Source organism: Anas platyrhynchos, chromosome 2, assembly GCF_047663525.1.
Source record: "Anas platyrhynchos isolate ZD024472 breed Pekin duck chromosome 2, IASCAAS_PekinDuck_T2T, whole genome shotgun sequence".
Taxonomy (NCBI): domain Eukaryota; kingdom Metazoa; phylum Chordata; class Aves; order Anseriformes; family Anatidae; genus Anas; species Anas platyrhynchos.
Window position 1 is genome coordinate 131,481,656 of NC_092588.1, and position 15,845 is coordinate 131,497,500.

The window sequence follows — 15,845 nt, forward strand, 5'->3', positions numbered from 1 at the left end:
ATATACAATGAAGCCATAACTCATGTTAAATACAGTAGAAATCTGTGTATATATGATTCATAATAACAGGTAAAGTTTAGGAAACAAGGTCTTTAGAAACAGGAAGGCCTCAGAATACAAAAGCATCTGGAAAAGAAGAAAAGCTTCTGAAACCGAAAGCTTAAATGAGCCTAAGCCTGAGGATAGGAACAAGATACAATAGCAATCTGAGGCGGACAAGTGATAGACAGAAAGCATGAGTAAGGCTGTACAGGAGAACAAAAGAAAAGGGGGAAAAACAAATGATAAAGAACCAGAATAACCCGAGGACTCGATTTTCAGCAGTGCTGAGCACTACTGCAAATCTAGCCCCTTAGCTCTTAATGGACCAGTTCATCACAAAACCTTGCCGAAATACCTGAAGGATTTATGGATTCACTTGTTTAGACAGTGGAAACGTACACAAAAATAACTTTACTCAGAATAAAAGAAGTGACTAGTCTAACTAAAACATCATAAATTTAATTGGCAGCTGTGAACACACAGACACCAAACCTTAAGAGGAAATAAATGTGTTTACATTTCATATCGAGTAGATAAGCGACAGATAAGAGCGTGCTAAATAAAGTTAGAGAATTTTACCATTTACTTCCTCTTTAAGGGAGTGGATGGGTTCTTGATGTGTAACAGAAAATTGTAAGACAAATATAATGGCATCTTTACTATAAATTAGCACGTGCCTATACACACACACATACATATAACTGCTTACAGTGCAGTTCTAGCACCTAAACGTGGCAACTACGTAGGTATTTACAGGAACCATCAAGACACCTTTGAGGTTGCTTGTGTTTATACGCAGAATTTCACCAAGACAAGCAATTGTGAAACTTCATTTTTACCAAGGCTTATCCTGGCTGTACTATTAGAACATTAACTCACAGTTGCTAAAATTACAACGAAAAATTCTGTTTTCTGCTCGTTTTCAGGCTTTACTTCTTTTCGTCTGCAAAATTATTAATTGAATGCAATAATCCAAGTAAATAAATATAATACAAATGTAACATAAATGACAAGATATCTATACGAACAATGAACCAGCTGAGCTGTACTGGCCCAGGCAATGAAAGCTATGGACACAATGCTTAAAATTTATGAAAGCCCATAAAATGCATGACAAATTTTGCAAATTGATCAGGTACTATGCCTCTGTTTAAAATTGTAAAAGCAAGAAAACCCAGCAAAGTTATAAATCATAGAAAAAAAAAATATCTTGAGAAGCATGTAAAAAACCTTGCATATTTCCTAAAAACAGGTGCCTGAGATGTGCCTAGTGGAAACAGTGTACCCCTGATGGTCTTCCCTACTCAAAGTTTCTGTCCCTCAGCCTTAGAGCAGCTGCACAGAATACAGCAGGTTTGTAATGTGAGGCAAGTTTGCTTAGCAGCCCCGTATAACTAGTGGCTATCTACCTGGCCTCTGGTCTCTTCCAGTTATTCTGCAGCTGCTTAGGCACAACTGGTATTTTCTGTGGAGAACTGAACTACCATACTAAGGGGTGAGCAGCATAACCTTGCAGGTTCCAGGGATTCCTCTGATGTACAAGAAACAGCAGTGGCGCTATTATTTCCATTACTTTTAACCGCATGGAGAAGTCCATCTTTTCATTTGGAAAACCTAGAAAAATACCCTCCTCCTTACAGTATAGATTGAAATGGTTAACGAAATCTTGGAGCACTGTACATATAGCCCTTTCTATTTACCAGCTCAGAAACAGATCAGGGAGACAAGTGATGGGATGCACTGCACCAAATAGAAGAGTTAACTTTATCAGGTAGCACAACGCAGCTGCAATCTGCAACCATGCAATGACTTGTCAAGTGTATCTGCACAAGTTGCCGGCCGTGGCCGGCTGCCAGCATTTTGTCTAGTGCAGTTATCTGTTAACTAGATTAAATGGGCTCTGGCAAATTGAAAAAGGTTGGATAATTGGATGACAAGCAAGGCACCAGGGATTTTCAGAACTTGTTGTGACTGGAACGATCCAAAACAGTTCTTGAGGAGATGCAGAAGCCAGCCTGTGGAAGTAGGAAGTGAAATAAAGCACGTCTGCTTACATATATTTATTCTCTGCCATTTTATTGCTCACTTTAATGCTCATTCACCCCAGCCACTGGCATTTGTGTTAGGTTACTCTGCTCCTAGGCTAGGAAAGGCACTGTTTTCCTCAGGTCTGAGGAACACTGATAGTTCCTCCGCCTAGCACACAACCCTTAACGCCTGGGCGCCAAGGATCTCATTCCTCGGATAACTTTTCGTGAAACAAATCGCACATCAGGGGCACTGCTGAGCTCGCACCCTCGCAGGCGCAGGCGCCGCTCGCCCCTCGGGCCGAGCCCAGCGGGGGCGGGTGGTCCGCGGGGTGCCCGGGCAGGTGCCTGCAGCCCCCCGGGACGGCGCTGCCCGGCGGGCCGGGGGCCGCGCTGAGGCGAGGGGCGCGGGGCGGGCTCAGGGCTCGGGGCGGCGCGGCGGGGCCGGCGGCGGCGGGCTGCGAGCAGGCGAACGGCGGAGCCGCTACATCCGGGCTGCGGCGGCGGGCACCTGCCGCCCGGGGGCCTCGGTGACATTGGGCCTCGGCGGCGGGGCGGGGAGGGCGAGCTGCGGAGCCGGGCAGGGAGAGGGGACGCGCGCCAGCTGCCGCCATGTTCCGCCTTATGGTCACCCACGCCAAGAAGCACCCCAGCGTGAGTACCGGCCGGGCGGGGACCCCTGCTGAGCTCCGCCGCTGCCCGCCTCGCCTCTCCTTCCCCCCCTCCATGTTCTCGCCTTTCTCCCTCCATGTCCTCTCGTCTCCTTGCCGCCTCAGCGCTGTGCCCGGGTTGCCGGCCTCTGCGCGCCCCGCTGCTGCTCGGTGAGCGGCGGCCGCGCCGCTTTTTTTCTCGGCTGTGCAAGGACCTGGAGCTGCAAATCCCGAGGTGTCGCTGCCATTCCTCTCGGGTGTCCTTCTCCTTAACCCTCGGCCCCTTTTTCTTATGTTACCACCGGGGGTGCAAATGGCGGGGCTGTTGTGAAGGAGCGGGCAGTGGATTCTGAGAAATGTGCTGCTGCATTGTACTGGTGGCTGCGGATGTAGCAGCATTTTCTCCGTGTCTTTGTCACTGCAGGTAATTGTTGTTCTCAAACCGCAGCCACGTCAAACCCCAGCGACGCTTCTCTCAAGCCCCAGCACACAGGGAGCTTGTGTCAAGGTTTTAGGGGGCCACAAAACGTGGGAGCTCGTTCTTTCATTTGTCATTGCTGTAACCAGAAATGTAATAACACTATTTGGTTGTATTGCAGTATGTCATTTGAAGCATTTCTTGTTGCAGTTGATCCCTCTGTTTTTGATCATTGGATCGGGAGGCGTTGGCGCAGCCCTGTATGTCATGCGTTTGGCGATATTCAACCCAGATGTCTGGTATGTATAAAACAATCCACGGTGTTAGTTTTCTTAATGCTTATATTAAAGTAAGCTTCACTGCCTTTGTTTTTATGCTTCTGGAGCTCTTAATATATAGCTCCATTATTATTGGCGACAAATTTGTAGGGTTCTCTTGGATTTAGAGATTTGATTGTATGATTACCCTACCATGTTTACAGACTCCTGACAAAGGACTATCTTTCTCTGGAGAAACTTATTAAGATAGATGACCATTTATGGCCTAATAACCCTAATATATGTACAAATTTTATTTGTTCTGAAAGTACTGTGATTTTTCTCAACTTGGTCTAATATCTTGTATGTTTCTCAATAGCTGGGACAAGAAAAATAATCCAGAACCGTGGAATAAACTGGCTCCCAGTGACCAGTACAAGGTAAAACAAAAACCACAGATTTTTAGGAAACATCATACCAAAAGCATAGCTTACTGCTTTAGAACATTTGGATATATTAGAAAGTAACGGTCTAAATGACATATGTCATGCAGCAGAGGAAATACATTTATCTTCAGAAGTCAGAGCAGAGGGAGCTGTTTGAGATTTAAAACTTTCTTAGAATTGGTTGTTAATGGGCCAGAAGGAGTCGCTGTACAGAAGCTGTTAGATATCTATTACTCTCTAAGAAAGGTATTATATGCCAGTGGAAGACTATACTAGCACATAATGCTCAGAGAGATAAAGTACAGGGAGAAGAATAAAGCATTTTAAGTTTTGAACTAAAACTTTCTAAGTTCTAAACTACTGACCTCTAACTGTGGGAAGCAAAGCAGGATAATGTCAGTGTTTAACATAAATGCTAATTCAGTTCTACAGCCAGTTGCTTGAAAACAATTGTCTGTAAGTAATAGATGCAGGAGAATGGTTCTTTAAGTAATATTCAAGATATTTCATTGAACTAATGAGAAAGCATGGAAAGATGTGTAAAGCAGATGGTAGTTTAGTAAAATGGGGTTCTTCTACTTAAGATTTCTGTTGAGGATGGTTTTAAGACTATCCACAAACAACTAAAAAAGCAAACAAACAGTTTCAGTGTCAAGTGTCTTAGTATGCCAATCATTTAAATAAGCAAAAAAAACACACCCCAGAATAAAATGTTGCAGTTCCCTTAAGAGGAGGCCAAGAAGAACATATTCATTTTCATTGCTGTTTCTGGAATGTTGCCTTTCTTAAATATCTAAGAAAGGCAAATTCAATGTTGTGCACAGCATGAATTCTTTTAAAGAGTGCATGCCTTCTGTGGCATTCTCAGTCTGTCCTAGCATACAAACACAACCTCAGGGTTTACCATATTTGGGTTTGTGTATCACTGTGGATTTTTTTTTTTTCCAAGACTGTACTGTGGGAAATGAAAAGGCAAAAGTTCTGAATTGTTGGTGACTGTTATGTAAAAAGCTCTGATAAAACAGCAAGTTGCAGCTTTTGATGAAATTGCATTTGTTTTGTAAACTTTCTTCTCTTTGGAAAGGCTGAGGAAGTCAATATTTCAAAAGAGAAGAGTTGAAGGAGTGATGATTGCTGTGTGAGTTGCACAGAAAGCTGTAATTTGAATGTGTTAAAGCAATCTTAATTCCACTCTCAGCTCTGGGCTTTTTTTTTTCTTCATATGAAGAAGTTAAATAAAATCGAGTTTGGCCTTGACTAAAAGTAGTCAAACTAATCCATACATTCTAGTTTCCTTTCCTTTTTTTTCTTTCTAAGGAATAACTATAGCATCATGTGCTTGCAATCAAATCAGGCTGGATGCCAAATATACCTTTAGTCTATTCATTGTCCTCAGTGACTATCTGGACTGTTCTGAATGGCTTGCAGCGGTATGCAACTTTGTTAATGTAAATTGAGTGTGCAGAAGGATCTGTCCTTAGCTTCCTTCTTTGTTGTTACATCTTGAAGTTGTAGATGCATTTACTTAAACCAAATTTGGCTTTAGCAGTGCTATTGTAAATGTTCACATTTACTATCCTTTGTGCTACTTATTTATTACAAATTAGATGTTGTCTTCATTATATAGGAACACAGATTTGGGGCAAAAAGGGTAAACCAGCAGTACTGTCAGGACTTCTTGTGTATAGACTTTAAAGTCTGGGGATCAAAGAAGAGTTTCTTCATGTTTTTCTTCAGTTGTAGACACCAGCACTGCCTCATCTCAAAGTTTATAATAGTGTATGCAGAATGAAGATAACATAAAAAGTTACTGCTCTTGAAAGTTTTTTTTTTCTTTTTTTTACTTATTATTCTCAAATTCTCTATTGCACAGACTCAAACTATGATTTCAGTTTCCTGATGTGAGTTCAAATGATGCATGTTTTATAATAAATATGATGGCAAATGATACTTTCTGTGGAAACGTTATCATATCAAGCTTCTAATTCTAATCAAGATTCGTTTCTTTTCCTCTCTTCCGTAGTTCTACTCGGTCAACGTAGACTACAGTAAGTTCAAAAAGGACCGCCCTGACTTCTAAGGAGCACGATCATCTCCACAAGCCGCACAGAAAGGTCTTCCGGAAGCCGTCCGCACAGTTATGCTTTATCATCCAGGAAACATTCAAACTTGCCTCACACTGCACTTGATCACCTGTTCGGAAGTGTTTTGGTGGGGTTTAATAAATGTCTGAAACTTGGAGTGTCTTCTGTTTGCTTTAATTTCTCAAAATTAGGACATCCAGACATTAACAATTGTGCAGTGAGTCCAATAGTAAGCAAAAGCTGATTTGAATTTGCTCTATAAGAAAGTGAAGTCTTGACACGCTTTATACGCAGTCTGTTGACTTAAGTGATTGCATGTTCATGCAGCATAGCAAACTGCAAGAACTTAAGAATATAAACACTATATTTTTAATTGCACCTACATTTTTCAAGTTACAGCTATAAGAAGTTTTGGTAGCAGACAAGTAAATGCTAGGAAGACATTGTTGAATGGGGAACCAACAGATGTTGCCGTATGTTCATGAAAACAAAAGCCAAGTTCTTCTGGGGACTGGTGTTTTGTTTTGACATAGTTTGTTAATAAACAAGAAGCCAATTTTGAATAGTAAAGAGAAAATTCTAGGAACCTAATCGAGATGTCCTGTGGATCATGCCTTTCGAGGTTGTAAAGCGTACGATCAGCAGAACAGGGCACCAAATTCAAGAAGTAATTACAATTTACATAGAAGAACAGAAATTATCTTTCAGAAAGGGCATGTCCTCATATTTTAGCTGACCCTTGATTTGGAAAGGCAGGAAGAAAGAATCTTTGCATGTCTTGTTTATGGTAGGTTATTTGCTTTTCTGTAGACAGCTGGTATTTCCCTGAATCAAGGATGTAATTTTTGATGACTGAATGTAAAACAGCTGTTCCTATCTTGTTAAATTTCAAGTTCTCTTAAAGTGAACTCTACTGAGAATGGAGATAACCAGATAACCATAGCCATTAGTATAAATATTAAGTGCAGATTCAAAGAAACTAAGCAGTGAAAAATTTTTCTGAATTTTAAAATTTCAGATTTTATACGGAAAATCTTAGCAATCAGTTGGATGTGGTTTATCTGATACTGATTTAGACTTTTCTTTTTTGTTATATACCTTTTTGTTACATGTTGGTTTCAGTTTTTGTTTGCTTATCTGAGATGCTCTCATAGTGTACGAAGGAGTATAAGTGTTATGTTTGCAGTGGTGAGCAAGGTGTAAGTGACTAAGATTGTTATATAACCTTAAATATTGTTAAAAAATAGAACATTCTGTTGCAACAGTTGTTCTTCATTTTTAAAAGTATGTCGCATTTAAAAATAGGAAGTGCTTTAAGAACTTCCTAGTTGGCAATCCTGTTGGATTTTAATACTGTAGTGTTGAAATGTAGATAGTTTATGTAAAGGTTTGGGAAAACTAATATCCAGGAAATAAACCTGGTTCCTATTAAGGTGAAAGGAGAGGCTTTTTTGGTCACAGCGGAAGAGAATATAAGCTTCAGGTTTTTACTAATAAATCCACTTAAGAAAAAGTAAATTGTCCTTAAATCTATTTAACAGAAGTATTTAAGCTGTTTAAAGCTTTAAATATGGATTGACTAGAGAACAAAGAGGCAATTAATTCAATTTTGCATCCTATGTTTCTTCATATTGGTGCTACGACAACATGCATTGTTCATCTAAAAAAAGTTCCATTGTTTTTTTTATATATATTTTCTGATTTATTTATACATTGATAGATCTGTCAGAGTAATTGAATTCTGTAATGTTACTATTACCTCAAATGATTTTAAAATCATCCCTCTCTCTCTCTTTTTTTTTTTTTTTATTTTGTGTGTATTGTTTTTATTAAAATTCCAGTCATGCAAGGGCTTAAACTTGTGCTTACCTTTAGCCATCATGAGTTTCTCCTGTGGACAGATGAAATACTTATTCCATGTAAAACCAGACTTCATGCTTAGGCTTAGTTTGTAATTGCTTGGTTGTGGTTGTGGCCTATAAGTAGCAAGCGTTTTTTTGTTTGTTTGTTTGTTTCTTTGTTTGTTTGTTTTGTTTGTGTGTGTGTTTGTGTTGTGTGGAGTGAGAATGGAAGGGAACCGTTTTCACAATTTGGCAATATTCTGTCTGCATTAGAATGCTCAGCCATCTTATTTAAAACTGCCTTTTTCTCCTTCATGAAGGCGAAGATCGTATTCCCTGAAGAAAGCATGAAGAAACAATTCCAGTTTGGGTTTCAGTACTCTTTTCTTTTTCCCCTGTACTCTATTAGCTACTAATGTTCATCGTTGGCTATTAACTTTTAAGAAATCACTACATCCCATCATTAGCAAGAAAATTGGGTTCCTTCATTAACACAGTGGCATGTAATTTTGCTTGGGCAAATGTCACATTATCTGAAAGAGACTGATATTCTGCTGTCCTACATTTCAACAGAGATTGATACATCTGCTGTGCTGCTGTTTGTGGTCAATTTTTTCACAGTGATCAGTGTAGACCTGGCCTGTGTGTCTTGTTAATGAGCCACGCACAGAAGATGTGTCCATTATTCTCGGCATACAGCAGGTTGCCTGTCACTGTCAGATTTCTGTTAACACAGTAATTCTGCAGCTCCTCATCAGTGATCCTGATAAGCAGCTGGGTGATCAAATCTGAAATAAATTCTGCCCACCTAGGACAGAAAGAATTACAGTTTTCCATTTTTTTTGCACATGAACACATATTCCATACAGCATGTCATAATGTATTTCCTTTTATTATATTTTTAGTACAGTCAATAAGTACAATTTACATTACTCATGAGCATAAAATAACCAATGGCCTGAAAGAAATTAGAATAGTGTACTTGATATTAAAAGATTCATTTAAATTTTGCATAGGATTTCTAGCCAAATGTCATCCAAGGAAATACATTTCAGATCTGCTTTACCTTTAAAGTTAGTTTGGTGCATGACTATTGAATGACCTTTAAAACTAAGCAAATGTGTGTTTAATTTTGATTGGACTGTAATACTGTGTCAGAAAGAAAGGCTGAAAGCTTATTACAGGAATTTTAAAAAGATATTTAGAACAGAGAAAGATTTATTGAAAAAAAAAGTTACAGATATTTGCATGTGCATACAGATATTTTTTCTACTTATTAATGATAAAACCAGCCTTACAATGGAAGTTACTGTATAAGCTAGAAAACTCTTCCTGCAGTGCAAAGGAAGCACAGATCTGTGAGAACTTAAACAAACAAAAACAACATTTTTTTTGTATCTTTGTCACAAGTGATAGGTTTTTGTTGTTGTTGCTTGTTTGTTTGTTTTTTTAATACTATTTAATGGAAAAGCTTACTCTTTGGTCCCCTCTTTTGAAATCCTGGAGTTGGTTAATTTCATGCTTTCACTTATGAGACAAGATCCATCCACTTCATTGTAGAAGTGGTCTTGGCATCAGCATTTAGTCACAAGAAGTTCCTATGAAGCCCGAAGCATCTAATCTTTTCCTCTGATCTTTAAGCTTCTTAAGAGTTTGTCTCTGGATACCACTATGACAGCATGTTTCCCAAATGTGTGTTAATCTAGTGCCATCCAGCTTGGATGGACTTTGTTTTTGTTGTTGTTTTTTAAGCATTTCAAAATATTGTTATTTGTGATTGGTAAATCTTATTACTTTCTTAGTAAGTACAACATCAGGCTTTTGCTTACATTTTTTAAGTCATTTAGAAGGTACTTGTGAATGAACTGTAAGTCAAGGAAATGAAGAGCTTTTCTTTCTACTACACCAGTGTGAATAATAATAATAAAAAATAAATCCAGTAATCTATGCTACAATCTGCAAATTAAAATTTCAGTTTATGAAGAACAGCTTTAGTTTGTTTCTCATTGGAGCCAGAAGGCAGTATTTCAGAACCACTTTCTGAAAAGTGATGCTTGTGTGTGTTCAGTGAAGAAAAGTTGTTTTTTTTTTTGCTTCCTTCTCATTTTTAAAAGTTTTATATAAAATTTAAAAATTAAAAAGAAACTAAGAAGTAATTTTTAGACTTTCTAAGTTAATATTATTATCACAGTTACTAGCAGAAGAACCTGAGATCACATTTTACTTGCTCTATTTTTTCTTCCTACTTGCTTTTGAGTTCAGTTAAAATCAGTATCACTTAGATAATGTGAAATGAGAACTTAAGTATGCAAGTCAAAGCAAGAACAATGCATTCAAACTTTTGATAGTTTGCTATCAGCATTTACCTGAAATTCATAAGCTACTGGAACTGATATAAGACTGGCACATACTGCAAGAGATAGCAAGTTCTGAAAATGATCAGAAAATAGTTTATTAACATATAGCAATGCATACATTACAAAGGAGAATAAAAATTCTACTGGTAATATTCATGACTATTGGCAATGCTTTATAACTTAGGCACCTCAAATAATGTTTCTAGGGTCATTAATTTGAATTACTTTGGACAAAATAATGCACTATGCCATTTACAGTTCATCACTCTAATGTAAAGACAACTGTTTTAGTAGAACTGCAGAAGGCATAACCCAATAGACAAATTTATAGACTTTTTTTTTTTCCACATTGGAAGTAAAATAACTATGAACATGAAATGTTTTCTAATTTTAGTTTCCTTACTGCAGGCAAATGAAACAAACTGCTGAGAAGGTAATGAAAACAGATTACTTAATGGTGAAAAATCTGAATGCCATTCTTTCTCTACCACTGGTGCCACTGCTGGAATTTAATGGGGTGGCACCAGTGTGTCTGAATGAATACTTTGGTCATAGACATCTAAAAACGGCATTGAATTTAATAAGATTTCCTCAATACCCTTCCCTTCCCTTCCCTTCCCTTCCCTTCCCTTCCCTTCCCTTCCCTTCCCTTCCCTTCCCTTCCCTTCCCTTCCCTTCCCTTCCCTTCCCTTCCCTTCCCTTCCCTTCCCTTCCCTTCCCCCTTCCCTTCCCCCTTCCCTTCCCCCTTCCCTTCCCCCTTCCCTTCCCCCTTCCCTTCCCCCTTCCCTTCCCCCTTCCCTTCCCCCTTCCCTTCCCCCTTCCCTTCCCCCTTCCCTTCCCCCTTCCCTTCCCCCTTCCCTTCCCCCTTCCCTTCCCCCTTCCCTTCCCTTCCCCCTTCCCTTCCCCTCCCTTCCCAACAGCAAAACTCAGTATCAATAGAAAAAGACAGAATTTCATCCCAATTTCAAACTTCTTACTCCAGTACCACTTACATCTCGTGATAGTCTACAGGATTTTGATGGAGTGTTAAGGGGATAATTGGCTTCAGATGTTGTTCTTTATGATCTCTCTAACATTTAACTAACTAGAATTTTGGAAGCTTGTGGGAAGAAAATTAATCTCTGCAGTTGAGATGCTGCTCTTAAAATGACCAGGGCTCACTGAAAGTTTTCTGCATGTGCAAATCACACCTTTCTCTCTGCTTTATAAAAGCCCAGATAAATTCAGGAATTATGCCAGGAAAAAAATAAAAAATAATAATAATAATAAAAAAATATGACAATAGGCAGAAGGAATTGCATCAGTACTTAGAACAGTTTCATGAAGTTCATGACTTTATTGCAGAAGCTGTCTGTGCTTATGCCCAACAATTTGCACATGAATTTGACAAAATGAATTTGACATTACACATACCATGACTAGATACAGATGATGTTCATTTGCTTGGCATGTTAGGATACAGTGAGAATTAAGTTAAGGGAGAGTAAAAACAAGAACATTCTAATGGGTTTAAGTTATTACTCAAAATAAATAAAAATAATGACAAACAACAAAAAAGCAACATAACTAGAGAAGAATGTCTGGTGCACTGTATTCTTAATTAGACTGCTAATGCCAAGATTATATTACTTCAGTAATTTGAAATAAAAATAAAAGTTAATTTATGATTAATTTTGAAAATAGCATTCTTCCTACTTAGCCTCATAATGGTATGTTTTAAAGATTAATGTATATCTAAAAAAATTAAACAATATAAAATCTTTACATCAATCATGGGTCAGCCATATGTATGTTAATTTGATATGGTTTCTCTAAATTATTTGTGTCAGCAACTGTTTATTACCAGTTTAAAATCTTAAGATTTTAAACCTTACCCTGCATCTTTGTACCTGAACACAAATAGTCTTAAACCTTCAAACAACAAAAGGATTTCACAAGATCTTCAATCTTAAATTACATTTTTTTTTTTTTCATGTATGAAAATTAGGTGCTGGCATAATTGGAAAGAGTTTTTCAGCAAAATGTTATTCAGCCTTGGAGAAGGGACCTCATTCCTTCTTCAGCAAAGAAGTGTAAGGAAATAACCTGTTGAATATGTCTGCCTCCAAAGCAAGGAAAGCCAGGGGCAGTTCAATGCTGGTGGCACAATGTCGAAATATGGAAGAGTTCTTTTCCATGGATGGATGGACTGGGAGTGAAGAGCCACTACCCCACCTACTCCTAACTCAGGCCCTGTCAGTTGTCTGCTCTGTCAGCCACTGGCAGAGAGGTGGAAAGTCAGGAGATGACGAATGGCCCAGGTAACAGCATCTGTGTTTAAAGGTGATGCAGACTGCTGAGCAGTATTTATATGGGGAAGCTAAAAAAAAGAAAAAAAAAAAAAAAAAAGAAAAAAAAGAGAGAGAGAGAGAGAAAAAAAAGAGAGAGAAAAAAAGAAGCCTTATCTGCTTCCTACATCAAATCAAATATTTCACTGCTGCTCTGGAGTAAAGATTAGTCAAGTTTTTACAAGTTCTATAATTTAATAGCCTGAGTTTTAACTGATAATGAATAGAGGAAAATGGCCGTAATTAAAATGTGATCCTCAAATTCAGAGTAACTTGCAAAATAAATACCACCACCAAGGAGCATGCTGTGGTCAGGCAGGCAGATCTGATTTGCGTAGTACACAGCAATACACTTTCTAATTCTGAATCCTGGTTGCTTGCCCCAGCAGTCAAATGAGTCATGTAGTTGTATTCACAGACTCATGGAGCTTAAACAGCCTACCTCAGAAACAATGGAGCTTAATGTATGAAGTTTAGTATTCCATTATCTACCTATGTGCACATGAAATGCAAAATAAACAGTCTCATAGTACATCTGAAATTCTACTTGGATGTGTTTTGGTGAATTTTTCAGTCATTAAAGACAGCTTTTATGGGAAAGAAGAATGAGGTTTTTGAGACCCTGGAAAAAGGCATTTGTTACATCGGAAGCAAGGAGAATGGAGAGACAGAAATAAGTGTCCTGCTCGCTCAGGCACAGGAAAGTAGAGCTTGTAAAATATACAGTGGAAGAGTAATGAATTCCTCCATTACAAATTATTGTCACAGGAAAATGTTTTTGTACATGAATTTTGACATAGAAAATTGGATGGATTTTTGTTTGTTTGTATGATGCATTTATTGAAAATGAAAAAAGCTCAGTGACAGCAGTATATAGATGTGTACAGATACGTTGTATAAGGTCTCCATTTGTCTTGTCGTCAGTCTTTATTCTCTCATCCTTTCCTCAGCTAGATAGCCAAGGTTTCTGCTTACTAGCCTGAGAAATCCTCTTCACTCATATATCTTCTGCTTGTCAGGAACTTTCCTTCTGCTAGGCTGTGCTATTTCCTGACACGCTAGAGTCACCATCTACTTTTGTGTTAAGAAGAAACAGTACCTTTTCCCATCAACATCTTATTACAGCTGTGACATCAGCTTTCCAAGTAAGCAGGAAAGTTAAGTGATCCAAGTAAAATTTTGTACATTTAGCAATAGAAAACTGCTTTGATACAAAAATACTTTCCAACAGCCTGAGGATCATTGTTGTAGTAAGCCTGGCTACCACATTAACTAAAAATGCAAATTCACTCTGCATTAAATATCTAAAAGATTATCAGTTGTTTGAAGTTTGTATGAGGATGTGATTCAGTAACTTAAAATCAAAAAATGTTAGCACAACATATGCAAAAGCTGTAATAAAAATACATTTAAAGCGTGTCTTTAAGCTGTGTCCTAAGTCAAATAAACGTTGCCCTTTACACGCAATCTTGGATATATTTATTTTCCTAGGATTAATTAGTGCATGCAACTTCCAGCAGAGAAGAAAAATTAACTGCTGATTTCTGGTGAGAGGTGTTCTTGAATGTTCTGGTTCATGGCATCGGTTAAAGGAACATACGGTTTGTTTTCATGTCCTCAGCCTTAAGAAAAACTATTCAACAAAATGCTGTGCTCTGCAGCAGTACAACTTAGGGCAAGCAAGCCTATTTTTTCACACTCGTAGCAGTCTAGCCGCATGAGCAGAGCATACTGCATGTGCCCAGGCCAGCAGAGCTGCCTCGCTGCCAAAAGGACGCAGCTGCCCGTCCCTAGGCTGGCTTCGCTGGGTTATTTCTGTGCAGCACTGCCCTCTGCCTCGTCACTGCATGCAGACTTGAATGTGCTTAAAGATTTTAAAGGACGGGATTGAAAGATTTAGACTGTTTGTTTGATGTTTTTTGATTGGAGGGAAAAAAAGCCAGAGGATTTCTTTTGTTGTGTGCACACTACAAAGTACAAACATGACAAAGTATATGCGTTATAAAAAAGAAGTGAATTTTGTATATCACTGAGTATAAAATACTTTCTACTAAAATATCCTCATATGTGTACATATAATATATGCCCTCCATACAGGTATAGTATGAACTTTTGAACACTTCTGAACATTTGCATTTCAGGTGGTATGTTAGGTATTGATGTGGTGACATGCAGCCACTGCTTCTGTCCCGTGGCACTTAATGGCCCTTGCTCTTCTCTCTGTTGTAAGTATGGTGCACCCCACAGCTGGACCCATATGGGGATGCCAGTTGTAAAGGTGAGGCAGCGAGCAGGACATTCAGGGCTGAGCCCTGTGTCACCAGCCAGGCTGCAGGCCCAGGAGCCTTATGCCAGCCCAGGCCCCAAGGCTGTCCCTGCTGCATGGGCACCCACACACCATGAAGGCTGTAGCTGCCTTTGCAGCCACCCAGGGCTGGCTGTGAGCAGCTCCCATACTGCTTTACTGTCTGGGAAGGACAGCTTCTCGTTACCTTCTCTCTACTGGGTTCCCAGGCGTGCGAAATACTGCAGTAGTGATTATGCTCATAATGCACATCAGGCAATGTGCCCCCTTGTTAGTGTGTTTTAATAATCTATATTGGTATCCCAGCATGCTTGAAAAGCAAGCATGGCTGGTGTTTATATTTATTTCACTGTTCTTGCATAAAGTTTACATTTTTCAAAGAAAAGGAGTACTGTTTATCAACACTTGTAAATATAACATTGTTAGCTTGTTGAAATGTCTTTCGTCTTGTGTTGAAGGATGCTTCTTTGAGAACTGATCTATTTCACACAAAATTTTGGTGTATAATGATGTTATGTTATAAATTGTAGATCTTAATTATGAAATATTGGTTTCTCTCAGTTAATATTTACAACGAACACAATGCAGGCATAAGCTTGACTTCATCTACCTATGCACATTTTAAGAAGGTTTCATTAAATAGTAAAAAGGCAAAAAGAAGTTTAACAAGTGTAATAAAAATAGCTACATCATATTCAGTGTGACTCATTATTACTCTCATTTGAAATTGAAAGGGTTTGCATTGAGGCTAAAACTTAGAGGTAAAATCTTGGACATACTGAAAACAATGAGAATTTCCTGTTGATTTAAATAGAGCTAAGATTTCTTTTGGAGTTATTTAAAAATCATTAGTAGAAGCTTTTGCAGACTGAACTAGTGTTTGCTTAATCCTTGTGTTTTCAGTAGAGAAAAATACTTATGAAACATGCATGAGATGTCTGCTTCTTGGCAGGAAACATCCTGGCTGCTTTTTGCTGCAAAGAATCTCAGCCTTGGCAAAATAAAAGTAACAAGCTTTAAACAGATTAATAGTTTATCTGATTCAGTGATCATCTTGCTTTAGGACAGAGTTAAAACCATCAGAATCCTTC

At 38.5% G+C, this 15,845-nt stretch overlaps 1 protein-coding gene across 1 annotated transcript; it reads left to right on the top strand.

Moving 5' to 3' along the window:
* The first annotated feature begins 2,562 nt into the window (after positions 1-2,562).
* On the top strand, positions 2,563-6,079 carry NDUFA4 (NDUFA4 mitochondrial complex associated). The gene is made up of 4 exons (XM_027450852.3): positions 2,563-2,723; positions 3,348-3,436; positions 3,774-3,834; positions 5,864-6,079. The coding sequence occupies exons 1-4, from the start codon at positions 2,682-2,684 to the stop codon at positions 5,918-5,920; spliced, it is 249 nt and encodes an 82-aa protein (XP_027306653.1). The 5' UTR covers positions 2,563-2,681; the 3' UTR covers positions 5,921-6,079.
* Positions 6,080-15,845: the final 9,766 nt, after the last annotated feature.